Genomic DNA, 27,460 nt, shown 5'->3' on the forward strand with positions numbered 1-27,460 from the left:
ACCCTAATCCCAAAGATAAATATGGTTGAGAGACAATTTGACATTTTGGTCATTGGGGCCACGGGGTACACGGTATTTAACCATCGAATCTGAAGCTAAGATCGAATCTAACTGCCACATTCATACAGGGTCGATTAATCATTGAATACCTGGCCAACCACTCTCGTGCATCATCACTGCGTATCGCACTTGGTGGTCGTACGATCTCCAAAGTTCAGGAACTTGCAAGAAAGTATCAAAATATCGATGCTGTTTATCTAGATGTGCAAAGAGCGGACTGTGGGGAAGCAATCGCCAAGACTCGAGTGGTTATAAATATTGCGGGGCCGTACTGGACGAGGGGATCAGTAGTGGTTCGGTAAGCCCCTGTTCCAAGTCACAACCGGATCGACATTCGATGGTATTATAGGGCATGTGCGAGGAACGGTGTGCATTATTTAGATCTGACGGGTGAAGCCCCGTGGGTCGCAAAGATTATTGAAGAGTAGGTCGTTTTAGTTGTTCGTCTTGGTATTTATCTTAACTGTGGGATTGAAGGTACGATTACCTAGCGCATAAGAATAGAGCGTGTATTGTCCTTGCTCGGGTACGATTCTATCCCGTCTGATATTGCCGCGTATCTGTCTTGCAGACGCTAGAGAGACAGCTAAGCGGGAAAAGTACGTATCTTCCTATTCGAGTAATAGCATTCTCTCAGGTCCGTTTAGGAATTGAACATATTTCCTCTACTGCGGCGCATATTTGACGGCGGAGTGTCCGGAGGTACGGCTGCCACTTTATTCAGCTTTTCGAGGAAGTTCCGAGGGAGTACAGGCTAAAAGGAGTTGGATGGGGGTTGAGCCCAGGTATATCCAGCTCTTATCCTATTCGCCATTACTGATATCTGTAAAGTATCCCCGCCCCCTGGGTACCAGCCGTACCAAAAATCCTTTACTCCCTCCCTTATGTGAAACCCACCATCTGGGGGGTACTTTTTCATGAACAGCATCAACGCACCTATCGTCCGCCGCTCATGGGGCCTAAGACCTACACACTCCCACGCTCAGCTGTCCAACATTCTCATACACCGAGTTCATAACACCGGTAGCAGTCGGATCAAAGGCGCCTTACTTAGCTTGGGGATAATGAGCGTAATGGCCGGCCTCGCTTCGTCCCTCCGTTCAGGTGGTTCTTGAAGTGGATGATGCCCAAGAGTGGACAAGGACCAAGTTTGGACCGATTGGATCGGGGAAAGTTTGAGGTTGTTAATATTGCAGAAGGAGGGGAGTTGTTGTCAAGTCTTGGGCACATGGGGATGGAGATCCTGGATATCGGCTTACTTCCAGTACGTCCTTCTTTATCCATTTCCCATAACAATGCTGAGTCTCTTTTGGATCAAGTTATGATTGTCGAGAGTGCACTTTTGTTATTAGATCCGAGAATTTGACCGAGATTGGAAGAGAGGGAGGGGTTCTGACCTAGCGTTGCATATGGAGATGCACTTGTCAAGGTTCTTGAAGGGACGGGAAGGTTTAGGTTCGGGGTAGAGGTCCTTGAGGACAAAAAGACTCGATGAGTGGTAGCATGAGGTCGGCGTGAAACTCCTTAAAAAAGGGCTATTGCAGATCACATATACATAGCAAGTGTGATGCACCATTCTCTTCTAATCGCTTTGTTGCTGTAAAATGTGATCGTACGTTTACTGAGGCCTGGAAATTTTGAGAATGACCCAAACTGGCAACAAGCGTAGAATTCTAATTCAGTTTCCGGCGCATGAATCGCTCTTTTAGGCATCTCGAAATTAAAGATATTACACTGCATTTGCTGCTTGTGCCTATTGGTACTCGCACATTGGGGCTCGCGCGAGGACAGTAAGAGAACCCTGTCTACATTGTCACGTTACACGATAAGAGACGCATGGATATGATTTGTGAGCAAGGATCATACGCAATCTCTAGTACCGTTGGAGTTTGGGATGCGGTCCAGGTTTTATCAGAGCATGGATTTCTTAGTTGAATACTCACTCATGTGCTACGGCCTATAAGTCTAGTATTCATTTTATGCAACTCCTTAAAAAAGGGCTATTGCAGATCACATATATACATAGCAAGTGTGATGCACCATTCTCTTCTAATCGCTTTGTTGCTGTAAAAATGTGATCGTACGTTTTACTGAGGCCTGGAAATTTTGAGAATGACCCAAACTGGCAACAAGCGTGTAGAATTCTAATTCAGTTCTCCGGCGCATGAATCGCTCTTTTAGGCATCTCGAAATTAAAGATATTACACTGCATTTGCTGCTTGTGCCTATTGTACTCAGCACATTGGGCTCGCGCGAGGACAGTAAGAGAACCCTGTCTACATTGTCACGTTAACATCGATAAGAGACGCATGGATATGATTTGTGAGCAAGGATCATACGCAATCTCTAGTACCGTTGGAGTTTGGGATGCGGTCCAGGTTTTATCAGAGCATGGATTTCTTAGTTGAATACTCACTCATGTGCTACGAGGAAGCCGTGGGAAAGCTGACTCAGCACAGAGACATTTTTGACAGCGACTAGGGTCCACCACGGTTTAAGCGCGAACCAGGAAAACACACCGCCCACCGTCCCACCCGGAGGTACGACGGGTCGTAAAGCTCGTATTGATAACACAGATTCGAACATTAAGGCAGGGAAGTCAGTTACTCGACTTTTTCTATTACATAGTTTGTACCTCAGACTGAATACATACATATGACTGAGCGCCAAGGGCTGCTGAGTGACCGATAAACAGAAATAAAAGTCAAGGGTTGATCGAATTAGGAGCCCACAAGATGGTATGAGGTGCGGACAAACTCAAGCACATTAGGTCCATATGCATAGTGACCTTGCAACGCCGCGTAAATATACAAAAAGAGTGGACAAGCCCGAATTCGAATCGAGGACCTCTCGCACACACTAATTGATGCTAAGCGAGCGCGCTACCAACTGCGCTACATGCCCTTTCACGTGCTCGATATGATGTCTCCAAGCGAGCGGGCCGCGGAAGAGGCGGTAAGAACCATAGTTTGGTAATAGCGAGGGCAATGATCGAGAAGCAATTGCAATGCAAGGGAGGTGATAGGCGATCTCAGTACACGAATGAAAAAGAAAACCTTCGAAGGAAAACCTCCTGGTCTGGTACAATATATGCAATATATGCGCTAAATATACCATATTTCAACTCACAATGCATAACTCCAGGAGAACTTGCAAGAGGCAAAGGGGATTCAAAAATGACTATATGCTTATTCATGAAGCCCGAGAAACATTGAAAGGAGAGCATAGATCGAGCTCGAGTACGCCGATACAACCTTCCTGCCCACGAGGTGATCTACTGTCAGACCCTGGTGGTATCAGAGCACATAACTATAGCAATAGTAAGCGCTATCTATGCCATGCTTGGGCAAAGCCATTATATATAATGCATCATATGTATGGTTTCGTCATTTGTGCCCTCTGCCTAGTATTGATGCCATCGGTAGATAGTAACAGACCCTACCAATCTCCAGCCCTGTTAGGTGTGCGGCGCGCTAGCGCCGTCACGTGATCGGGTGGTCCTCGACGGCGAGGCTTTCCACCCCTATCCTATTCAGGGAGTTATATATTCCTGTATCGGCTACTCTGTCCCTGTACGTTCGTCTCCCATCGTACCGAGGCCTCCCGTGCAGGTTAGACATCTGACAAGCTCTGTCTTGGATCTGATCTCCGATACATTTAGCGCGCCCACGAGATTATTCATCGACATTGATTTATGGATCTGAGTGCGTTCATGGACTATATCATATCATCATACTATCCATCAGGCTTGCGAAGAAAATCTGAGTTTGTCAGACAGCCGATGGATGCGGATATAAGTGACAATTATCTGATCTGAAGCTAGCTGTCGACACGTGCAATCATAAGGGATTAACCCCGCCTCATTCAACCTTGACTTGCTCATAGACCCAATAGGAAAATCTAATCATAAGTCTATGATGTACAGGACAACAGTGAATCCTATAAAACCATGAATTCGTTAGGCGTCCCGCATTACGTTGGAGCACAAGGGGCGTCAAATTCGGCTGGATTCTCAAATACAACGAGTTTCAGAGCTGTTTCTTGGGTCCAAATGAACCAAGGTCTTGCCCTTGTTGCCCTGATAGAGTGGCCAGCCGTACTTAATCAAACCTTGCTCAGGGTCCTTAGTAAACGCCGCCAAAGCCCTTGCATGTGCGCAGACTGTTTCTTCTGCCCGGCAGTAGCCGTCTCCTGAGCCCTGGAATCGTGTTAACTGAGCCAAACCACATAGGTAGATCCGAGGTATGATAACTGCGAATAAAGGGGTAGGGGGTAAGGTTAGGGTAGATGCCAGAGTAGCGGTATCGGAAAGTTCTGAGCCCAGCGTCAACACGGAGCCTGTAGTCAAGTGACGATCAATATGGAACAACGAAATGAAGTGCATGTAGAGGCTTACGGGCCTCTTTCGCTGCGGGACAGACCAGGAGAAAATGGCCGAATGCATCCGAAGTAGCCTGGTCTATGCCGCTAGGACTGGACGGAATGAGCGAGTCAGCTTCGTTGTCGAGCTGGCCGTTAAATTGAGGGATTTTTGCGAGCTTTCCAGCTGCAATCCTAGCAGGGATGTCGCTGAACGCAGTAATACCGTCCGCGACAATACGGAAAAAGTAGCTCTTTTCAGGGTGGCCAGCGATATAATCTGTGAGTGTCTTCCAGGGTACATTCTGCATGCATTCGAAGATCTGCTTGTCGCTCGTGTTTCCTGGTGCACATCCCACTACGCTGGCGAGATCGGTGAAATTCCCTTGCGCGAATTCGGCATGATTATAGTGGTATCAGGTATGAGATGGACGCGCTGATTTCACCAATCCCAGTAACAATCGGGTTTTTCGGGTATGCAAACGGAAGGTAGCCCGCAACTGATTGAACCAGCGCTCTGGCCAAACGCGATCATACGCTTGGGATCACCTCCGAATGCTGCTATATTCTTTTTGCAACCACTCAATAGCGAAGCGCTGATCCAGAAGCCCGACATTGGCTGCCCCGCCCTTGGAAGCCAAGTATGGGGAGTTTGGATTGCCAAATATTGTCACGCGGTAGTTAAGTTCAGCCACTATGATCTGTTCCAATGATCCAGTTAGTACCAGTTCTGATGTAGGGTGAGTAATACTTATGCTCACATCCTGGTTTTCGACCAGGTTAGTGCCTCGTATACAGGGATTGATGTCCCGCCCTGGTCGAATGAACCTCCGTATATGTAAATACTCATGGCAAGAGCTGACCTTTCTTGAGACGAGAAGTACTTGGGGCCCAAATGTTGATGGACAAGCAATCTTCATCGATCCCAGCAATAGGAAAGTACGGCAGGTAGGAGAATATACTCGTAAAGACGAGAAGTACTTGGGGCCCAAATGTTGATGGACAAGCAATCTTCATCGATCCCAGCAATAGGAAAGTACGGCAGGTAGGAGAATATACTCGTAATGTTGGGATACAGGCCAGGACATAAAGGTGGCCAAGACGTTGCCTCAATCACTTTAGAAGACGTTCACGTTTTTGAGGTGGCAGAAACCTCAAGGGACCAGTGGGTGCGGCAGCATAGGGTATGCCCAAAATGTGCGTACAGTGTGGGCAGTGTTGTTATGAAATCCCTGAACTTTCCCAGACGCTGTGTCGACAAGTAGCCCGTCAGATAATGCGGACGTGCCGTGTACCGAAAGCGTAGCAGCAGTAATCAGGGGACGCAGACTAAGAGGAAAGCAGGTGCGCGTTGCCGGAAGAACATCTTCATAAGAAGGGAGGGGGGACTAACACCTGATGGATATATTTTATCAGAGATGGTCCAGTATTTATAGTAAGAGCCCACGATAATGCAAAGATCAATGGCGTGCTGATACAAAGTTGAAACCCTAGATGCTTGATCCAAGATAGCAACCACCTGTATAGAAACATAATGGGTGTCTCGAGGGATAACATGAAAGAAGGCCGTGATGTCCGAGTCGTGCCTTTCTTGTACGATATATTAGCTATTCGGCGACCGGACTATCCACGCGAAAGCATGGAATGACAACCCAGCTCCGACTGGCGATCTCGTGAACGATCATTCAGAGTCAGTGCACCCACAATTTCGCCGATCGATTTAGCTCGTCAGCCTCCCGTCCCTCGAGGGCTCATATAATTGAGGAGCAAGAGTATCGGAGCGCTCATTAAGAGAAGGAGTAGTTTCCGCACTTCATCGCTCTTGGCACTCGGGAGTATCGGAAGCGCCCTTCCGAAGGAGCGGTTTTCGCGTTGAGGTTTTATTTAATTTTGATAGAAACGAGCTCGATAAGGTCTATTTTGACGTTGCGCTTATAACGCAATAAGACGCGGGTAGTTAAGAGTTGTTGATTTAGTTTCGTCGCTCAGGTCTGACAGTCCACCGCACGGATAATAGTCTTACGCATAAATAGCTCATTCTTTTATATCATGATCGAACAGACGGAAGCTTCAAGATATGAATAATCACTTGGTCTATTAATAATATCTTATCCTAGTTCCACTCACACTATATCGCTGGTTTTCGTTCATGAGTTTTATGAGTGAGTATACCTTACGTCATCACTAGAGTTTTGGGTGATCAGTATTTCCAACTAGCACGTGATGTATTAAAAAAAACAACTAGCACGTGATCCTCTGATACCATTTCACGTGCCAGTAGATGTGACGTCTTCATCTTCTATTCCTTCTTGTTCTTTACCTAAATCCAACATGTCCGAGCGAGAGTATGACATTTTAATCATTGGTGCTACAGGATACACTGTAGGACGCTTCAGTTAACCACTAACAGCATACTCAATATAAGGCTTTTACACAGGGCCAACTCGTGATTGAGTATCTTGCGAACCATTCACGCGCCTCTTCGCTTCGTATTGCACTTGGTGGTCGTACGATCTCCAAAGTTCAGGAGCTTGCAGCCAAGTACAAGAATGTTAGGGCTGTATATGTCGACGTAAGCAATCAGGAGCTTGCAGCCAAGTACAAGAATGTTAGGGCTGTATATGTCGACGTAAGCAAAGAGCCAAGTGTGGAAGAGGCAGTCGCCAAGACTCGGGTGGTTATAAATATTGCTGGGCCATATTGGACGAGGGGCTCTGTGGTCGTCAAGTATGTGCTTAACTACATCCATGAGTAAGCTCTGCTAATTATATGTAGGGCTTGTGCGAGGAACGGTGCACATTATGTGGACTTGACTGGGGAAGCACCATGGGTTGCAAAGATTATTGAACAGTGCGTCATCAACTACGTATTGAAAGCGGCGTCTAATCATATGGTTGAAGGTACGATTATCTTGCACACAAGAACAAGGCATGCATTCCTTGCTCGGGGTATGATTCGATTCCATCCGACCTTGCGGCCCATCTTGCGCTTCGGACATTGGAAAAGCAGTTGGGCGGAAGGAGTAAGTAGTATGTTAGTGAAACAAACAGAGTTAATAACCAGTTTACAGTACCCCTGCATATCAGCTCAACTGCTGCACATACAGGGAATGGGGGAGTATCTGGAGGAACTGCGGCGTCACTTATGAGTGCTTTTGAAGAAGTCCCCAGGGAACAGATGGCCAAAGGTCTTGGCTGGGAGCTGAGTCCTAGTGCGTTTCAGCCCTTCACTTTTGCTCGATATTAACTCGGGTACCCGCAGTCCCGGCGCCCCCGGATTCTCAGTTCTCCCGAGAATATTATATTCTCTCCCGCACATTACGCCCAAGATTTGGGGCGGATACTTTGTTATGAGCACTATTAACGCATCCATCGTTCGCCGATCCTGGGGTCTACGATACTACCGAGCCCCCGAGGCCAAACGTCCAACGTTTTCGTACACAGAATTTACAACCATCAATGGCAGTCCGTTTTGGGGAATATTGATCAGTCTGACGGTGTTCATTTTTGGAGCAGCGATGGCTCTACTTCCTCCTTTCCGGTGGCTAGTTAAGAACGTATTGCCAAAAAGTGGAGAAGGCCCGTCCCCTGATAAGTTGGACAAGGGATACTTTGGAGTTGTGAATGTTGCCGAGGGGGGAGATGTCGTGGTAAAAGCGACTCTTGATGGGGATGGGGATCCTGGGTACAGACTTACCTCTAGTACGTCGTTTTATTTCTTGATTGAGTAGCATTCTGACTTTTTTGTAATAGTTATGATTGTGGAAAGTGCTCTGCTGTTGTTAGACTCTGAGAACTTGACGGAGATTGGAAAGGAAGGAGGGGTTTTGACGCCTAGCGTTGCATACGGCGATGCGCTTCTCAAGGCGCTGGAAGGGACTGGAAGGTTTAAGATTGGAGTGGAAGTTCTCGAAGACAAAAAGACGCGCTGAGCTATTGCTACTAAAGGGGTGAAACTCCAACAAATTTACTGGTCCGTACTCCAGCTAGCAATTGGCCCAACCATCGCACTCTAGACATTTTTCTACTATACATTTTTCTGATTTTCTTTTCTCCAATGTCGTGTTTCAGTGACTTTGGTACATATCCAATCTGATATCATCACCTCTAGAAGAACTAAATTCTGTCTGATGATCGACATTCCAACCGCTAAGATCCCTCAAATTAAACTGTAGCGGCTATGACGTACAAGACCTCACTGATTTAACAATTTAAAAACCGGTCTATCCGAAGCGAGGAACTGACCGATCGCCGATGCTTTTTTCCCGGACTGCAAACTAAGTGCCGAGTGGAATCTTATCGGATTCATTTACACCTCGGACATCGTTTCTCGGATATAGCGCGATATTTTCACCTTCACTCTATCCGAACGTTCGACGTTATTTTACAAGAAATTAATGACCCTCAGCTGATGTCTGGTCCCAGTTTAACCTTGTCTTCGCAACAACTACACCTCATTACTCCCCGGCGATATGGGACTCGAGAACCGTTAAGAACAGCGAAGTGCTGTGATGCCGGGGGTTGGACACGTACAGAATCCTAAGGACATTTGAGTTTGTAGTGTTCAAATAGGGGTGCAAATACTCTGGAGCAGGTACATGTGGAGAGTTTAAGATACTTGGGGGTGATAGGATGCTTACACGCAGATAAAGCAAGTCATTTAATTCTTTAAAATGTTAAAATCAATTCGAGTGTGCGCTTGCTGTCGCGCCCGAGCTATCCAGGTAAAGAACATCAGTTTTGTTGTATATTTTAGATGCGAAAGCAAATTGTTACGTACTGGAATTCTGGCCACATGCTCTTCAATCGATCGTAGTCGATATTCCATGATCGCCGTAGAATAATTGTATTGGGTGCACATGCCCTAGTTTATTGAATGATTTATTTGCGCTGAACTCACGAGCGAAGTCCTAAATTGAATGCGTAAAGGGGACTGGATCTGGACCATGGCCCGGGCATTCTAACCAATGGTGTCCAGACCCCACCCCTGAACGCACATGACACAATATATCGCGCTTATGCGGTTCAACCCCTATATCTAGTAGAACAGAGCGCCAAGGTCTTGAAGGGGATGATCGTCGGTCTGCAATGTTCACCCAAACATGCGGCGACCAAAAGCGGAGTTGTATATACCAACAGGAGTCTTTGATTGTGTTGAGCGAGTTGAATATCGGGTACTCCGTGCGATTAAGTTGAGATCTTGTACGCCAAGTTGAACACCAGAAAGCTACTCTTAAGCTATGCATGTATGCGCCGGATCTACACGCATTTTTTTCTTCATCTTTGGCCAGGTTATGGGCTAATCTAACCGTTTGGAAATACTAGGATAATATATATGTTGGTACCGAGTCTAACCCACCAAGCCTTTGGAAACCAGGAGACGACTGATATTAACGGGCGCTCGGTCGTATGATTGTTTCCTGGGAGTGAATTGTTGCCGAGTCCCCTCAATAGCATTGCGTGGCATGATCAGGGGTCAAAGGTGCGGCTTGAAATCTTCATTTGGATCTTGCAGATCCTGAGTTAACTGGTCACCATACTGAATGATTTGCACCTCAGCCACTCGGGGTACTTCCCCCAAGAAACATTGGAACCCTATCTGACCAAGCGCACATTTCGAGGCTCCCCATGAATCGGGTGTAAGTATTGTTATCTGCGTTAGACTTTCATTAGACTGTTGGGCAAATATGATCGATTGTTATTCGTGTGCACGCATTGTGTATGTGTGCTGTGTGCAATCGCCCATGTTGTTTCCATGCTCCTTTGAGTCACAGTTGCGATTGGTCCTCTTCGGTACTGCATTGGCTGTACCTAGGCAATTCCATATTCATATGAGATTCCTTACTTGAAGTCTCCTCACTGTACGTCTCGATTACATATAGAGGCTGCTTAAAGAAAGCGTGTTAGCGGCCGTAAACTAAGCAAGAAGTCGGTCTAGAGCTATCAAGTACGGGTGTCACGGCAGAAGTCGAACTGATTCGAATTGAAAGAGACTTTGCGGTAGCTATCACGTGAAATCAAAGGCCTGTGGAAGAGTCGGAAGAGCCTATAAGCAGCTCGGGTATCTGTGTGAGTATATATCACGGCATACCGTGCATTGCACCCGTCATGGGACGTTAACTCTCGGGCGATACTGAGTCATCTGTAAAGAATGCAGAGCCCGACATGATTGGTTCGAAGTTTACGATTTTTCAGTCAGAAATTGTGACTAAACATACTTCGGGGGCCTTTTGTGTATGTGCATATACAGTTTTGCTAAACAAAGGGGGTCTGGGGGATTGAAAATTTTGGATGGCGACTTCGCTGAAGGAGAATTGCATCAAGTAACAGTCCATACTTTGTACACTCGGATAATAGAAACTTCCGTGATAGAACGGCGTTTATCAAGTGCACACTGCTACCTGTGAAAGCCCTGGAAACCGTGGTTCCACCATTATGTAGCTATAAGGTACCAGCTTGTACTTCCGTCCGGGACAGCAGCTACCAGTCATTATGCGGGATCATCAATGAGCAGCTGAGCGTCTATTGGTGAATGTGGAGGGGGGAGTACAGTGAAATATGAGTCGTTGTGCGACACTTGGCGCCTTCCACAGAGCCAATGGTTCATCCCAAGTAAAGTAAGGCTCTACGGAGGAGCACCTTGATCTGTGCCCCAGCCTCGAGACCGAAGATACAGGCAACAACTGGTTTGATAGGCCTAAGATTGCTAAGAGAACAATAAGACATTCGAGAACATGAGGCACAGCATCAGCCTGGATAATCCGCGATTCTCCTAGAATGTTCGGTATGAGCGTGGATGTTTGCAAGCTCCAAGAGCAAGATGATTGAGATGCAGAAGAACTGGATGATTCTTGCAGGTCGTCTCGGTAGATGCCTGCTTCGTGCTCGAAGATCGTTAATCCGGGGCATTATTATCTCGGTTCGGCAACCACTTCGGATATGTGGTGATAGTGCCGGTGTTAGAATTTGCAATACATGGATCCAGTTGGGATCATGATCTTGCGAGGATGAAGACGCTTTCTTATTTTGTCGAAAGGGCAAACCGGTATACGAACTGAACTGGAAAAAGCACATGTGGGATACATGCGGACATGGGGAGTAGCTTGTTACGATCTCACGTGATCGCGGAGTAGGCTTTTCACCTGAGTAGGACCCTGGACACTCTCAGCTTGTCTTTTACTCAACCAACAGCTGTGGCGGCCGATTGAGATAAGAAATCGGCAAAATCGAGAGCAAAAGGTGGAGCGATCACAGAAGTGTCATCATGGAATTGTCTATGTCGGAGCTGTATGCCTTGGCTAGGCGTACCTTGGGTTACAGTGGACGGGACGTAGTGGTGAGTCGTGGCGCATGTTGTTTGAGCCCGAACGTGCACATTTTTCTAATGTGTTTTTCCGAAATGACTAATCGCATGACAGTATATATCGGCATTGGCTCGATACGCGGCGCAGTATCCCAAAGATCTCGATTTCACGCTTGATCTCACGAAGCAAGGTCAATCTCGATGAGTTATTTTGTTGTTTGCCTCGTGTATTTAACCGGCATATTTTTACTGTAAAACAGGAGGTGTGGCTACGTGCATACCTTGCAAACTCTCGTTCCCAATTGGCAAGCAAGTTTCACCTGGTGTCTTTGTGTTTCAAGATTTAAGTCTATTAGGAGTACGTCATATTATATACACATTCTAGCCTTATTGAGTCTTCTTCTGGCAGGACCATAATCACTCCAAGGCCCATAAACACAATCGTGGTAAGGAGCCGAAGGTGTGTGCTATAATACCAACAATCTGGAGAACTTGCCCTTTTGGCATTGATTGGCGTGTTGCTTTTCACTCAATAAGCTGACGATTCTTTGTTTCATAATGCAGGGCGATGACGGTCCTAGAACCATCACCGCGGGCAGTGATTCGAAAACGGTTAAAAAGGAGTCCAGTAACGCGAGTTTCGGTCCGACATCCCCCTATCCGAATACTACCATCCGAGTCGGATCCATCAGCGATATTGAACCACCATCCTCGAGCAACGCCGAGCCCCTCCCTAGCAACATCAGACAAGAATCTCCCCCCAAGGCACCATCCGTTATTGAACTTAGTTCAGACTCTGACGACGAGGTTAACCCTCGCCCCAGCGAACACATTTCTCAGTACGCCTTTCCGGACGGAGAAGTAATTGAAATAGGATCTTCAGACGAAGAACCAATGCCCGCTCTTCCGATTCCTCGCCAGTCCTCGTCGTTAACAAATGCCCCGAGACTATATCGTGCCAGTGCTAGCTCGGATATAATTACGCCTCGTCCCAGTAGCACCGGAACGATGCTGCATCGCCAAGTCGTAGAACCTCTTCCAGTGGAATACGATCGTTCTCAAATGTTCTGGACACAAAACCGATCTCGACCATCTAGCCCCGAGAGTGTTGGCAGCTTTGCTCCGAGCTCTCGCAAGCGCTTAATCCAGTACTAATGATGATGGCGAGGCGGACGAGTCTACAGATGACCAACACGGGTACAGTAGCGTGGATACAGATGGCCCTGAAGGCCATGTCTCGAAGCGGGCCCGATACGGCATGTTCCCCGAAACCGGGGTCCCCTACCAAGACGAAGAATTCGAAGAAGACTACTACGGACCTGCCAATAACTATATGACCCAGCAAATTGCAGGTACGGATAGCCAAACCTTTTTCATTGCAAGAATTGAGTCAGATTTTATTCTAATAGGCCAGGCTCGAGCCGGTACGATTATGCCGGGGCACTTCACCCTCCATCCCGTTGGACAAGCGCCAGCGCCAGTACCCTACCCTGCAACCACCCTCTATGGCTCTGCCTCCTATCATAATGGATATCAGCCTGTAAATGCATTCAACAATGACATTTTGATGCCTACCGTTATCGGGTCCAACATCGTTCATCCAACTATGGGATATCATGCTCCTCCAATGGGAGCCGCAATGCCGGTTCCTCAGCCCATGGCTCCCGGCCCATTGAATCGTTTCAACGGTACGTTCACCGTGCACTTGGATTGGTCATATGTGCTGATGATCCGACTTGGTAGGCGGCTTCAATCTCAACTATGATGATTCAAGTCCAGCCACTTGGCTCGACACCAACGGGCCGAATCGCGCGGTTCAGTGAGCCACTTTGATCTGTCATGTTTAATTTAAACTAATCTCCCCACTAGACTACAGAAGTTCTTCGAAGACGCGATGGATGATCACGAATCCGCTATTCCCGTTCGCGATGCAACCAAAGCCCTGGGTTTGTCTAATACAACGGAGCGACTTCCGGGCATGCAAGTACCTCTGATGCCCCATCAACTCATTGGTGTTGCTTGGATGGTGAAGCAGGAGTTAGGGCAGGTTGCTGGTGGAATCCTTGCGTAAGCTATATTCTTCTCTTTTCCTACGATGACAACATTAACAGTGTGGGTGATAATTAGGGATGATATGGGTCTTGGGTAGCTTCATTCGTTAAAGTCGAGGTAGAATATTTGCTGACTTCCTAATTTAATTCAATAGGAAAACCATGCAGACTATTGCTTTGATCGCTAAAAATCGACCTGAAAAGAAAAATCCTCGTCAAGCTACACTTGTGGTCGCGCCTGCGGCCCTTCTTGATCAAGTACGTATATATGAATCCGGTCGCAACGCAGGGTTCACAATTGTGATATTTTTTGAAGTGGAAAGATGAAATTCTCAGCCGCACCGATGATGGCCTGTTCAAAGTTAGGATTCACCACGGCAAGGATAAGCTGCGTTCGGCAAAAGAGGTCGGCAAATACGACGTATGTGCAAAGTGGCTTCTTATGAGCAGATTAAATAACACACAACCAGATTATTATCACCACTTTCCAAACCTTGACCAACGAGTTCCCTACGGACGAGATCGATATGCGAAAGAAGAAGGCTGCCGATAAAAAGAAGAAAAAGTCAAAGCAGCGAACTCTTGATTACTTTATCGTGAATGATTCCTCAGACGAGGGGGCGTCGAAGAAGAAGTGAGTCACACAGCTTTAGGTTCGAAGACTTTAACCCATTCCGTACAGGGCCGGGTATGGTCCTTTAGCGATGACCAAATGGTATCGTGTTGTGATTGATGAAGCACAAAACATCCGTAACCGGTGCGGTTATTTCCTTCCGATTGACGCCCAGGAACTAAACCGCCACATTAATTGCGCATATATTAGGTCAACCCGGTCTAGCCGCGTAATGACGATGCTTGATTCGGAGTACCGTTGGGCTCTGACCGGGACCCCAGTCACAAACACACTGTGAGGGCCTATCTACACTGATTAGGTTAGAAATGTGGCTGACTGAAAGTTGGATGCAGAGCCGACTTGTACGGTCTTGTGCGCTTTTTGCATTATGCTCCATTCAATGATTGGTCTGAATTCAATGAAAAAATTGTGGGTACTCTCGAATCCCTCATGTTATATTGGTACTGAACATCTGTGTCACATGAAAGGCGAAAGTTCAAAAGCGGGACCCCAATTGCTGGCCGGCGTGCCCAGGCGTTGCTCAAGAAATGCCTTCTTCGTCGCACCAAGAACTCCAAATTAGAAGGGAAGCCACTCATTACCCTGCCGCCCAAGACAATCGATATGGAGATGCTTGAGTTTTCTCCCGATGAACGCCAGGTGTGTATCGGTTTCTTTTCATCATAAGGGTCACTTTTCTAATCGTGTTCGTAGGTTTACCAAGCGGTAGAGGCTCAGCAACAACACTCAACAAATTCATCCGTGCCGGCACTGTTATGAAAAAGTAAGCATCAACAACTGGTTCTCGATAGATTGGTTTCACTAACCCTAAATTAGCTACCACCTTATTTTGGTCATGCTTTTGCGTCTGCGACAGGTTTGCAAGTGAGACTTATTTCTTCAATACACTTGTCGCACATGTTCTGATGCTTGCCCGATCGTGATAGTCATCCGCGACTCATTGCCGTATGTCTGTTTCAGCGCTCCAAGGCTTCGTTCTAACAATTGCTCGGCAGTACGCTTCGGGAGAATTCATTGCCGATGGCGCTCAGGTTATGACCTCGGACGAGGACAACGATGATAATGAGCCTAGGCTTTCGACTTCGTCGCTCGCGAACAGCAAAACTAACGCAAAAGCTCTTATGGGGGATGAGCGCTTCAATATGGTAAGTACTAATCCTCGTGGGTTCGATCAAACCGTCCTAACCACTGCGAACAATTATTTCTGTTAGGTAACAAGACAGTAAGTCACTCTGTTCGTAAGGCACTCCTGAAACTAAAGATTCCAAAAGATTCCATAATACCGTTAAAGACATGATCACGGCCGAGATCACTGGCGGAGACTTACCAGACGACGAAACCCTAGAATGTCAAGTCTGTTATGAACGTAAGTATTCTATATGCACGTTGATTAAGCATTGAGTTCACGTGGCTATCTAGCATTTGTTGGAAATGCGTGTGTCACGGTGAGTGCTATTGGACCAGTTTCTCCGCGCATGGGACTTATTGCCATAAAAGGTCTGTGGACACGTATTTTGCAAGGGTAAGCACAAATAGTGATACTTGCCACGGTTGTTCGGTAGTCATCAATACTTCAGGATGCTTGGACGATCTATTCAAGCTTCCATTGCAAGGGTAAGTTCACCAATGCGAAAAGACGACGAAGCGCCCATCATTTATTTAGGGAGGCCGCAGCCAACGAGGAATTTGGCAGGGGCCGCCAGTACGCAAATCAAGAAGTACGGCCATGCCTGTGCCGGCTGGTAAGGCAAATCCAAATCCAAGTACAGGATCAAAAGTGAAGACGATGACGATGAAGTGGATTTTGGTGCAATGGGTGAGGGAGAAGACCTTGTGCCTGGTGCCAAGATGATCCATATGCTTAATCTACTAACGACCTGTAAGTAAACCTTTATTGTGTTTTTATTAATTACTGATGAGTCTTACAGGGCACAAAGAGGCCCCAGAAGATAAAATCATCGCTTATTCTCAATGTGAGCCCCTTCCTATCCTATGCATTCTCATGCTAATTCATTTGCCGTTTTATCAGGGACCTCTATGATTGACCGTGAGTATACTGATCATGGATGTCCCATTCAAAGACTAAAAAACAGTCTAGTCATGCAAATTCTTCTGAAAAAGTCTGGCTTTGAGTCTCTTCGCTACGATGGCCAAATGAAACGAGAGGAACGCGAGCACGCACGCCCTGAGTAGGTTCAAGAAACAAGGAGGACCCAAGATCATCTTGATCAGCCTGAAGTGCGGAGGAGTTGGTCTCAATCTTACTGAAGCCAACCGCGTCATTTGCATGGACCTCGCATGGAACGCAGCCACTGAGAACCAAGCAATTGACCGAGCTCACCGAATGGGTGAGGAACTTCACCTCGGACAATTCACCCTTCCGCTGACGATTATATATCAGGTCAAGTCAAACCAGTTACGGTCAAGCGCCTCGCCATTAAAGGTACCATTGAAGAACGGTGGGTAAAACTGCTCAGTCTCCGACATGTATACTGAACCCATTCAATTTAGTATCCTGAAACTACAAGCCGAGAAGCAGAACTTGTCCGACGCCGCATTGGGCGAAGGAAATGGTACTAAAATGTCGCGCATGAATGTAGCACAGCTGAAGATGGTAAGATAAGACCGTTCTTGTTTCAGCATGATTCTAACAGTATGACAATCACAGTTGTTTGGCCTAACTCATTAAATTTCGAACTTTGGCCAATGGCGGCTCATGCATCACATAGAGCAAAGTATCAGTGGGCCAAATAGCTCATAATTCCATTTACATTATTGCCGCGATTATTCAAACTTTATATTCTCTCAATATTACCTTCTATGTATCTTGTTTGACTTTTGTTCGATTTGTTTATATGTATCACGCTTGCGTGAAACTACTTTACTTTCCCTTCGAGAGATAGCCATCATGTATCTTAGATATTCGAGTATGCATTTTCGAGCTGAGCCATATACGCTTTTATTGAGGTAGACCGCCAAATTGTCGAAATATGGTATTCGGCGATTGTACGGGTCTTGTGCCTACTGTAATTGATGTATTTACATACCCTATTGATCTTTCCAGATTGAATCTATCACCTCCTTATATCGTGAAAACTATTCCATACTATGAACTAGTTCAAAACCATTGAATCGGTGAAGAAGTTCATATTGAGGGGATCTCAAAAAATATTTCCAGACTTGTAGATCTGCCCGAGACTATGCAGAGCGACCTCTTTTCAACCATCACCAGGGGTATTCGACTTTTATGAAAGAAGACTTGTGCGTAATCGTTGAATCAGAGGAGAAGATAGGTCATACATGGAATATCATCAATCAATCAATCAACCGTTCTGCTCGTCAATAGCCTTCCAGATGAAATACTTGGCCGCATTCTTTCCATAGTACACTCGGCCTCCAGCTCCAATTCACGATACGAAAGCAAACGTATCACGTATTCTCAATCGCCAGAGAGTCTATCGCATGTTAGTTTTCGTCGGCGCCTGATGACGCATAGACCACTCGCCCTGCGGCCACATGTTGCTCGAACTGACACTCGCCGAGGGGTGGGGGGGGGTGCGAAACACCGGAATCTGAACATGTGTCTCTTTCGATACCTTGCCTGCGAGCCCTTATCTTAGATACTTACTCTTCAATAGAATACAGCGGTGGCCTAGGAGGGCTGGTATCCCAAGTTCTATGTACGCGATGGCTCAGTACGAGAGTCCCGGGTCGTATGCTTGTATTTGCATCGATCACGATCAGGGCAAGGTGAAACTCGAATGGTATTCAAAGCTGGCGAGTGACATGAGGAAGCGAGAATTTTGGCCCGGGATGTTCCAAAGCCGCCCTATTGATAGGCTCTCAGATGGAACACATATAATAGACTAATACTTCGTAGTTTATGTCTGACAAGTCATGTTAAGTTCCCTATATTTCGCACCCGTCTTTATTCGTAGAAACCAGGTAACTCTGGTTGCAATCTATATACATGCGCTTGAAAGGGGCGAATTGGCGCCACCAGCATTTACGAAAGCACCGGAAACGTCATAATTAATTACCATCCAGAAATATGCTTATTTCCTACTTGAAATTCAGTGCGTTACAGACTAAATCTGACACCCGTGCTAATCTACCATTCTAAATCAGCCCTGGTCCTTTTCGTTATGGAAAATGGTACAAATACACTCTATTTCTAGCACATTCCACCCAGCCCGGGACCCCGTGCGCGACGAGAGTGTTCCAACCCAATGAACTAGTAAGTGGGTGAGTCAACTATATGAGAGTGAAACGTGGGATGGTATCCGGGTCCGGCTGAGAACTCCGAAAGGAAATTGATTTCCTCAGGACCATGTGGCTAACGTGACCCCGTTTATGGTATAAAGGGCAGTTCTCCTTTCCGAATCTCTCGTTCTAGTCCACCACCCACACCGCACGCTTCAGACAACGAGTAAGCGACCAAGTGTTTGCTACACTCTATGGTGCTTACGGACAATGTTATAGATCCCGTAATGCCTAACGGATACACGTACAATAGCCACGGCACTAACTCCCAGGCAAGTCGCCTTTAAAGAATGTAGTTATTCCTTTTCTTAACACTTGCACAGGGAAACCACTACTGCTCGCGTGACTACGGCAGTTCCGCCCCGAATCAAAACTCTTACCACTACAGGTAAACCTAGTCCCTGTGGATGCCATTACCACTCTTGCTCATACTTGATTACAGCAACACCGATGGAAGCTACTATTATAGCAATCCAAATGGTTCAACCTGTAAGTGTTAACTGCATGCTTGATCGTGATGGGTCTTGATTGGATCTACCATAGACTATAATAGTGGAAATGGCCATAGCAACTATACTAGCCCAAGTGGCGGAGGATGGACCTCGAACGGAGGCTCGCGCCAGAGCAAGTGAAGAAATTGGTAGTAAGCCGCACAGACTTTGATTTTGTTTGTATGGTTTCCGAGAATATATAGGAGTATCCCATTATATCGCTATCTTGAAAGAGTACCAGGCTATGGGAATTTTCCGATATGGAATCATTATCGTAGACTTGGATTAGATTTCGGCGATAAGAGTGAGTGTGGTAGTATTACAGCCTGATTACATATCCGTCCTATCAAAGCAAAAGCGCAAACAAAGCGAGTCAAAACTACAGGTAAAATTGTAAAAGAGAATTGAGTGCACGAAAGGTCTAAAATAAAAATGAAGAGTCCGATTGTTCCCAGTTACTATCATGTTCGAGCAGCATAATACCTCTCAAAAAACTCTTTATGGGCCCTCTCCTCCACAGGTAGCTTCCAATCGTTCTCATTGGGTGCCATGTATCGCACCTTGACTTCGCCTCCTCTCCTTTGAAGCTCTTCCAAATGCTCGTACCTCCCCACACCAGTGGGAATCCCAACGATGGCATCTCCTTCGATAGCTGCCAGCCAGGAGTATACTCCAAAGTCTCGCCGTGGGAGTCCGAGAGGTAAACGAGGTACAAAAATAGCGACTATGTATCCCAGGAGCAACATCACTATAATTCTGCATTAGTTTCGCTCAAAAGTCAAAAGTCAAAAAAACGTACCAAGCAGTGAAATACTTAACCCGAGTTTTGAGATACGAATATAGGCAACTGTTTTGTCCGGGTAATTTCGCGCTAGAATTGGTTGGCTACCTGCCAAATAAGGTAGCTTTATTCCCCCAGGTCAGTTTATGGCCAGACGAAATGTGGCGATTATGAAACTTACCAGATGCTGAGCATCCGATTTGGCAATCGCATTCGCTACCCTTTCCGCGTCCAGTTTTGTGTACCCGAGTGGGCCGGTGCCGTCTGTAAACGAACGACCTATTCCCAGTTCAACTAGTTCCTCTTCGATCAGGCGGACCAAAACTCACAGTTGGATTGGGAACATAGGCAAAATCGCGACCGTTATCCTTCAACATCACGTTTCGCGAGTTGTCATGTGCAGCTCCAAAGGCAGCGAATTTTCCGGCTGAAGAGATCCCAGATTGGGTGCCATCTTCCGAGGTAGTGGTATTCTGCCGAGTGTAAACGGGCGCGTTCAGGTCCATCCCTTTATGCAGTATACGAAGTGTTGTGGGGTTTCCAGCGGTCTTTTAGTTCGAGTTAGCCACTGATTGGAATAGATTGGGGTAAACATACCGAGTTGTAAGCCTCGACGACCCAGCTTCGAATTTCCTCAACACAAATGGCAACATCATACCCAACTCGCCCACTAGGCCACAATACGTCAGGTGTAGCATAAGCTCCAAAGCTCGAATTGGGCGCGTAATCCTCGTGAAGTCGGTGAGTACAATTTCAAGTTGGAGCCAACCGGTGCCTTGAGACCCATTCGAGAAAGGTGCCGATTTGAACGAGTGGGCCACACCGTTTTGCCACCATTTTGCTACAAATGGGGTAATTTCAGTACGAGGAACAAGTGAGATTATAGAAGTCGCCCGCTTACAAGTTACGGCGATCTCGGCTTCTACGATTCCTTGAGGCATAGGATCTCCAGGCTCTAGCAGAGCGCTCAAGTTTACAGGTGGAATCTGCGGATATGCGATATCCATCGACTGAAACAAAGAATAAAGCGCAGTCTTAGGGACGTAGAGATACGTCATGTTGTTTACCTCCGAGACAGGGGTCCTTGAAGAACACAATCAGAAATTAAGAACAAGATATGTATGCGTCAATTTGATGCTCACAGGTACCGATCCAGTCCTTCCAAAACCTGGCAACCGACGCGAATACCCCATTTTGGCCATCTGACGATTCCCCCGGTCGCATCTCGCCCAGAGTCTCGACCCTCTCTCAGTCTACCGACCAGGTCCGTACCCTCTTCATCAAACGTCCCGAACCCGACCCCACTAGGCAATAGCTGATCTGCATAAGTTTCCGCAATGTGAATCGTATCAGTCACATTGTGGGCGGCATGTGGGATATGTTCCGTTCGTGGGATTTGGAATGTTCGGCCCATGGGGAGTAGACCAACCGAGGAAAACGGAATTAAAGACCATGTGAAGTTGAAGTTCTATCATTGTTGGGTTCAGGGGTGACGCTGATAGAAGGCGAAAATCAGAGTCACGTACAGAATAAGCCGCTTTGCTTAATGCGTCGGCTCTTTGTACATCTTCGGTAGACAAGTCACCTGCGACCATCGTTTCGACGTATCGATCAAGTTGCCTCTGCTTTTCCTATGAGATTTAGCCGGATAAAACAGTAAAGATACTTGCCTCTTGCTTGGTATATATATCCACAATCCTTCCAAATACAAAGACGAGACAAGCCGATAAAATGGCGACGAACAAGAATATTATGATGGTCAGGGTCCATGGTTTACGACTAACCAAATCGTCAGTGGTGCGGAATATGGGAGATGTGGAAAAACGTGCTCGTAGTTGCGCCTGTGAGTCCTCCTTGTGCCCTTGTGTTTGAATGTTCGGCGGAATAAGAGCCGTATGGCAGACCAAGGGCTTGTCGGATTCGCAGCGAAAGCGTTCAACTGTTCTAGTGTAACACCCCCATCTGGGTGCATGGATTCGTGGATAACAGTCGCCCATACTATGACGTAAGAGTTAGACAAGGAATCAAGCCGCCGAGCCCAAGGTGAACGGTAAGATCAGGCCGATCAGTCGGTAGCGAGGAACAGCTTTCCAAATCGAGTGTGGAGAGTGGGATGGCCGAAACATGGTGCTTACCGGTTGCATCAATGCCCCGTCGAGACAATCTGATCAGGTTGTACCCAATTGTGAATCCGACCACTCCAGTAACTGCACCCACTATGGCTCGAGCCCAAAACAACGCAAGTCCTGACGCTGCTGTGACAGCCAGTATACGATCGGGAAGGCTGCAACGCTGTTGTAAAGTCAGGAAACGGCTTCGATAGAGCTCTGACACGACTCGGGCTAACCAGAGGGCAGTGTGTATGACCAGAGGCCACACAGGTGTGGGCTCAAAATGGGACATGAACCCTCCAAAGCTAATTGTCCATGGGATGTCCGGTACGACATTGGGTGTAATAGGAACAGTGGGCAATTGTGTCGCGAGTGATGCTCGCCGTTTTGGTGTTGGCGGCCTGAGAAGAGGGAATGACTATAGACATAGTTTGTTTAGCTTCTCAAATGAAAATTTACTGGGTATTTCAACTCACGTCCTCGCTCGTCCCTGGCGTTTTTTTAATCGCGTCCTGATAACCGAGTTTAGATGGGTCAAACGATGACGGTGGAGGTGAGCTAAGGTCTTCTCGCGACTGTGCGAGTGGGCTTTCGACAATGATAGGTCTGTATGTACTCGAATAGGAAGTATTTCGACTAGGTGCAAGAGTGGGTAAAGGTCGGGGGCCTGACGGCCTTCGAGCTGGTGGGACAAACGCCTCGACGATGATCGGCGCGTCCATAGGGGAATTGACGGGGGCTACTCGGGGATCCCCTCATCGGGCTATACATACCTTAAGTTCTGTCCTCTGGCGCTTATCGTCCTCCCCGCCTGGAAGTTCATCAAAGTTCCGAGCTTCGTTAGGGACCAGAAGCTCTAGGCACAAGCCTATGAAATGTAATCATGATTACTCTCGGTATGACAACGAGGCTGTGCAATACTCAGTCTATTTCGTTTACAACGTCAACTTGCCCTTGGATTGGCCCGCGCCAAGTGTCTGCCACCACTTGGAACCTGCTTGGTCGGCGCTACCACGTTCAACTCTTTCTTTTCCCGTCTTACGCGCCCGGGGTTTGATTATCGTCCCCAGACCAGAGCTAACACCCTTCCTGCCCCCGCCTGGAAATTCTCCAGCGCTATCCCGGCGTTTGCGTTTTGCGCTGCCCTCTTGCGCTTGATCCATGTCCTCACCCGTCGCAAGACTCCCAGATTCGGCCTCGTTGCCCGAGGTGGTCCTTCCTCGCTTAACGTAAGATACAGGCAAGGATGCGTCCCATGCACGTTTATGCAATTGATATATTGCCATGGCCGCTCGTGCGTCCGTAACCTGCGGGGGATACCATATTAGTAAAATCCACTTGGGATCGATTTAATGAGGAAAAACAGGAACAGGGTCGGAATAAGTTCCAAGGGGGTGGCGTCATCAGGTGACAGTGCATTTAACGATCTTGTGCGCCATAGGGCCTGGATCGAGAATCCGGTGACAGCGCTGCGGCCAAGCACGGCTCGGACTGGAGCAAACATTTCGGAGCCGAAGGTATAGTACCCCACACCCACACGTAGTGAACAGAATTGGAGCCGATCGACGGGACAGAAAAATGATAGGCACGGGAAACGTGGGAGTCATTTATGGACGAGAAAGGAATATGCGCAGTGATCAAGATAAGGCAAGGATGTGGTCGGGTATAGCCAATCCACCGACCCCGGTGAGTCTGGACTCCGGTCTTCCAACAAGGAGATCCCAAGTAGAAACTAAGGACAGAAATAACGCACACTGCTATGCTCTCCGGCCTGAATATCCAAACCCAACTCCTCCTTCACGAGTCTCTTCAACCCAATTCGGGGGCTCCTGTACTTTTCCCATAAAGTCTTCTCCCCTTCGCCTTCTTTCCCCTTCCCTTTGCCTTTCCCGGGGTTAGGTTTTCGACCAGCATAGACCTGAGTGTCTCGAATTCGTGCGGCTGGGTGACTTAAGAGTAGGGCAGTGAGGTCGTTGTGCAAGGCATGGCCAACTAATATTCTGTCTGCGGATGAAAGAAGTGTCGCTATCCGCGCTTGGACTTCAGAGAATGGTTTCGCTGATGGTTATAAAATTTGATCGGATTGACGTTTATAATTTAACGCAGATAGTAAATTTCAAAGGGATCAAAGGTAAGCAAGTGACCCGCACGGTAACAGGAAAACAAACCATTTATCATGTCCTTTGGCCTAACACCGCTCACTTGCGTCCTATAGTCCGTTACACGTTCTCGTTGCAAGACAAACTACGCCCCTCTTTACTCAGTGGTCGGTTAGCCATTTAGTGGTGGGACATACCTCATCCAAGACGACTCGTCCCTGAAAATCAACAATACTGGCTCGTGCAAGAGATGATTCGGAGCCGTTTTCGCCCACACCAACCATTTCACAGTCGATGGCGATGTACCTGCCGGGTCTATGGACGAACCATGGTCAGAAATGAATAGACGCCAGCATTTAAAGTAGAGCAAAACTCACTCTCCAACCAGATCTTCCCCGGCAACTCCCTTTCCTAACACCAGGTCCTGTAACGACTTGACCTCTTCGCTAAATATTTTTGAACTACCCGTCACTACATCTGGGATAGGATTTGTCGGCACACTTCCCCGAGGAAACGAAGCAGATGACGGAGAGGGCTGGGTCTTGGCAGGTTGTCTACTTATCGAAGATCCTTTTGAAGTAGTCGGAAGTTTCTAGCTACAATTTTTAATACCATGGTACACTACGTTTACATAGCTAGACTCACCTTTTTTAATGCTAACCAATTTGAACCTGGAGCTATGCTCGCACCAGGTTTCTTCTTTTCCGTAGATTTCGGTTTTGGCATTTTCAATGTGATTCGAAATGTCTTTTGTTGGTCAAATTATACGGCGTTGAAGCAGGTAGGAGGGTAGTCGTGCTTGAGGTGTCGAGCGCCTCGTGTGGTCGATCGAAATTCTGGTCTTGGGAGTCACGTGAGTGTCTGGTTCTAGGTCCCACTTCCAAAGCCTGGAACACAACCTCTATCATGTACAGATAGCATACCAGTCAATTGATAGTATTGAGTGAGCCAATTGTTGCCGCTCTCCAAACATGTTAGCCGTATGCTGCTCGTAAATTAACTCGGCCCAGGTAATAGTTCTAAATTCCAAATTCATCAATTAGTATTCAGGCTACGATGTCTTCGTTTGTATATGCGGTGATATCCACCGTCATAAGCAGCAAAAAAAATGTGCCCTCACCAGGGATCGAACCTAGGACCTCATCATTACTAGTGATGCGCTCTACCACTGAGCCATAAGGGCGGATGATGATAATTGACAAAACAAGTATACAAACAGTCTACAGCTACTTTGAGGAAAGTACCGAGCTTCTCTTTAGATAAATATTTAGAGGAGCTCTTCGTGTGATCATTTTTTTACTTGTCTGGTCCGCTGCTTACTCTCAATCGCATGGGTAGTTTCAATAGACCATATCCTATTCAGGAAATTATATCACGTGAATCAAGAGAATTAATCTGCGCCTTATGCGAGCATTATTCGATTAGAGAAGATCTCTCCCAAATTCACTTTTAATCTGCACATTGTTTATGAATCTTATTTAAAAAAAATACTGAAATCTCGCTATCACCTACTGTCGATAGAAATTCCTCATCCAGGAGGGCACGAAGTCCCAGTGTCGCCAAGCCCTTCGAGACAATAATAGCACGTTCATGCGCTTCTTGCGTACGAGCAGCGGCTGTAAACTCTGGAGTATGGTTACCTCCATTCGGTACAGTAGAAAGTGCTTTTTTTATTTGTTACTAGAGAAAATACGCTGTGAACATCAAACGAACTTACCAAACATTGGATGTAAAGCTGGTAATTCTACGTGAAAGAGAGTCAGAACCTTGACGAAAAAAGGGAAATCGCACCCATACCGTACGTAACACTACCCTATTATCCTCGGGTTAGAAAAAACTTTGGATTTGGCCCAGGATTACTCACAAAGTCCGTTGATCCACCAATCGAGCCCTCAGAACTGAATGGATGGTCATATCTGTCTGTCATGATTGCACCCAGTTCGTGTGCTAAAATCTCGTTGACTCGAACATCTTTCATGCCTTCTTTCTCGGTAACGGTCATTGTACAGGAGGTTGCATGCGCAGCAGCCCTTGATCAAACAAGTCAGTGTCTCATACGATACCTAACAGAACTCACTTGCTCAAAGCATCTGTTGACTCTTGCACGTAGCGCCACGACCTCACTCCAAGTTGGAGCTCGAACAGTGTAACGCATTTTTGCATAGTTGGGGATGACTAGTGAAAATATTGTTCATGTAGGTCTCGCGTGTTCTTTCGTAATGGTCTGCTCACCGTTTGATGCCCAGTCACGTCCTTCAATAATCCCGTGAACTCGAGCAGTAGGATGGATTTGTTGGCGCAATGCACTAAGCGCTGTATAAGCAACAAACGCAGCATCCAAAGCATTCCTTCCTTCCCACGGAGCAGCTCCTACATGAGCACTAATTACCAACAATTAGTCACAGAATATTGAGAATTAACTTGTGCTTACCCTTGCCCATGATATTCCACTTCAAACGTCTGAAGCGCCAGCGTTGTAGTCGTCTGTACCAGACGATCCCCGCCCGTAATCGGATGTGCCCTGAAGTTAAGTTGATTGGCTTTGGGAGATTCTGAATACAAAGTGCAGTACTTAACTTACATTAAGCATATGTCCATTTCTTTGTATGCGCCTGCTTTCAGTAAATGTACCTTGCCTTCTCCCCTTCTTCGGCTACGATAGGTCAGAAGTGATTCTATTATGGTAGCGATATCACTTTACCGGGTGTACCCAAGAGCACTATCTTCCCGGGAATTTTATGCTCTTCCATTGCAGCCTTGAGCCCAAGAGCGGTCGTCACGCCTACTATAGCAATTAGGTTGTGTCCACAAGCATGCCCAATACCGGGAAGTGCATCCATCTCCGAGTTGAGCCCGATTACAGGAAGAGGTTTGCCTGATTCATCGGGTATCACGAACTCCGCCTTCCAGGCGGTGTTGCCTGGGAGCTGGTCAGCCAGGTACTGACGAGTAACTTGAAACCCTCGCTCCTCGACAAACCGGGTCAACATGTCATGGGCGTATCTTTGTACAATAGTTGAGCACCGATGGCAGTGTTGACATGGTGAGATACTCTTACTTGACATCCCACCTTAGTTCCGGATGGTCTGGAACACAGATAGTTAGTTATATATTGAACAAAACCAAATGTGAATACAGGATTATCTACAACTTACCGTGAATTTGAAGGCTCAGTTCTCGCAGTGATCCATTTGATTTGTCAATGGCATGGTCGCTTGTATTGGCGGCTGCGGGCGATGGAAGTTTGTGAGGCATAGTCATATTCTCGGACTCGATTCCCGAGAGCTTTGGTGGGCGAATGACTCGATA

The 27,460-nt window shown here is 46.9% G+C and overlaps 7 protein-coding genes and 2 non-coding genes across 9 annotated transcripts; 3 read left to right on the forward strand and 6 right to left on the reverse strand.

Moving 5' to 3' along the window:
• Positions 1 to 21: 21 nt before the first annotated feature.
• Positions 22 to 488, forward strand: RhiXN_07492 (uncharacterized protein; the record flags this gene model as incomplete). Its single annotated transcript, XM_043327308.1, has 3 exons — positions 22 to 72; positions 129 to 358; positions 410 to 488. 3 exons carry the CDS (start codon positions 22 to 24, stop codon positions 486 to 488), a joined length of 360 nt encoding a protein of 119 aa, XP_043185780.1.
• A 2,391-nt stretch (positions 489 to 2,879) lies between these two features.
• RhiXN_12438 lies at positions 2,880 to 2,964 on the reverse strand. Its single transcript has one exon. It is a non-coding gene; the product is annotated as a tRNA-Ala (tRNA).
• Positions 2,965 to 4,072: 1,108 nt separating this feature from the next.
• On the reverse strand, positions 4,073 to 5,436 carry RhiXN_07493 (carbohydrate esterase family 10 protein; the record flags this gene model as incomplete). Its single annotated transcript, XM_043327309.1, has 6 exons — positions 4,073 to 4,398; positions 4,457 to 4,804; positions 4,866 to 4,936; positions 5,002 to 5,120; positions 5,181 to 5,233; positions 5,283 to 5,436. 6 exons carry the CDS (start codon positions 5,434 to 5,436, stop codon positions 4,073 to 4,075), a joined length of 1,071 nt encoding a protein of 356 aa, XP_043185781.1.
• Positions 5,437 to 6,750: 1,314 nt separating this feature from the next.
• RhiXN_07494 (uncharacterized protein) lies at positions 6,751 to 8,350 on the forward strand (the record flags this gene model as incomplete). The annotated part of the gene is made up of 8 exons (XM_043327310.1): positions 6,751 to 6,801; positions 6,857 to 7,146; positions 7,195 to 7,269; positions 7,320 to 7,441; positions 7,490 to 7,634; positions 7,681 to 7,883; positions 7,935 to 8,120; positions 8,172 to 8,350. The coding sequence occupies 8 exons, from the start codon at positions 6,751 to 6,753 to the stop codon at positions 8,348 to 8,350; spliced, it is 1,251 nt and encodes a 416-aa protein (XP_043185782.1).
• Positions 8,351 to 12,279: 3,929 nt separating this feature from the next.
• Positions 12,280 to 19,449, forward strand: RhiXN_07495 (DNA repair protein RAD5; the record flags this gene model as incomplete). Its single annotated transcript, XM_043327311.1, has 35 exons — positions 12,280 to 12,869; positions 12,925 to 13,073; positions 13,131 to 13,409; positions 13,465 to 13,540; positions 13,591 to 13,788; positions 13,849 to 13,866; positions 13,928 to 14,030; positions 14,089 to 14,193; positions 14,243 to 14,406; positions 14,455 to 14,529; positions 14,596 to 14,679; positions 14,739 to 14,814; positions 14,881 to 15,049; positions 15,100 to 15,169; positions 15,223 to 15,270; positions 15,333 to 15,351; positions 15,402 to 15,551; positions 15,618 to 15,628; positions 15,678 to 15,772; positions 15,826 to 15,851; positions 15,904 to 15,928; positions 15,984 to 16,020; positions 16,070 to 16,108; positions 16,176 to 16,285; positions 16,335 to 16,379; positions 16,436 to 16,453; positions 16,505 to 16,595; positions 16,639 to 16,754; positions 16,808 to 16,865; positions 16,918 to 17,020; positions 18,771 to 18,835; positions 18,993 to 19,057; positions 19,112 to 19,158; positions 19,213 to 19,312; positions 19,364 to 19,449. 35 exons carry the CDS (start codon positions 12,280 to 12,282, stop codon positions 19,447 to 19,449), a joined length of 3,510 nt encoding a protein of 1,169 aa, XP_043185783.1.
• Positions 19,450 to 19,621: 172 nt separating this feature from the next.
• RhiXN_07496 (uncharacterized protein) lies at positions 19,622 to 22,774 on the reverse strand (the record flags this gene model as incomplete). The annotated part of the gene is made up of 14 exons (XM_043327312.1): positions 19,622 to 19,908; positions 19,960 to 20,065; positions 20,123 to 20,220; positions 20,261 to 20,489; positions 20,539 to 20,670; positions 20,711 to 20,782; positions 20,850 to 21,024; positions 21,084 to 21,409; positions 21,468 to 21,572; positions 21,726 to 21,939; positions 21,991 to 22,027; positions 22,077 to 22,225; positions 22,289 to 22,470; positions 22,529 to 22,774. 14 exons carry the CDS (start codon positions 22,772 to 22,774, stop codon positions 19,622 to 19,624), a joined length of 2,358 nt encoding a protein of 785 aa, XP_043185784.1.
• Positions 22,775 to 22,987: 213 nt separating this feature from the next.
• On the reverse strand, positions 22,988 to 24,877 carry RhiXN_07497 (exonuclease domain protein; the record flags this gene model as incomplete). The annotated part of the gene is made up of 6 exons (XM_043327313.1): positions 22,988 to 23,359; positions 23,806 to 24,110; positions 24,221 to 24,296; positions 24,349 to 24,466; positions 24,529 to 24,743; positions 24,797 to 24,877. 6 exons carry the CDS (start codon positions 24,875 to 24,877, stop codon positions 22,988 to 22,990), a joined length of 1,167 nt encoding a protein of 388 aa, XP_043185785.1.
• A 385-nt stretch (positions 24,878 to 25,262) lies between these two features.
• RhiXN_12437 lies at positions 25,263 to 25,334 on the reverse strand. The gene has a single exon. It is a non-coding gene; the product is annotated as a tRNA-Thr (tRNA).
• Positions 25,335 to 25,594: 260 nt separating this feature from the next.
• On the reverse strand, positions 25,595 to 27,406 carry RhiXN_07498 (amidohydrolase family protein; the record flags this gene model as incomplete). The annotated part of the gene is made up of 13 exons (XM_043327314.1): positions 25,595 to 25,597; positions 25,664 to 25,815; positions 25,869 to 25,895; positions 25,949 to 25,964; positions 26,016 to 26,181; positions 26,229 to 26,241; positions 26,276 to 26,326; positions 26,384 to 26,532; positions 26,583 to 26,672; positions 26,783 to 26,804; positions 26,853 to 27,154; positions 27,210 to 27,237; positions 27,307 to 27,406. 13 exons carry the CDS (start codon positions 27,404 to 27,406, stop codon positions 25,595 to 25,597), a joined length of 1,119 nt encoding a protein of 372 aa, XP_043185786.1.
• Positions 27,407 to 27,460: the final 54 nt, after the last annotated feature.

This window comes from Rhizoctonia solani, chromosome 13, assembly GCF_016906535.1.
Source record: "Rhizoctonia solani chromosome 13, complete sequence".
NCBI classification, from domain to species: Eukaryota; Fungi; Basidiomycota; class Agaricomycetes; order Cantharellales; family Ceratobasidiaceae; genus Rhizoctonia; species Rhizoctonia solani.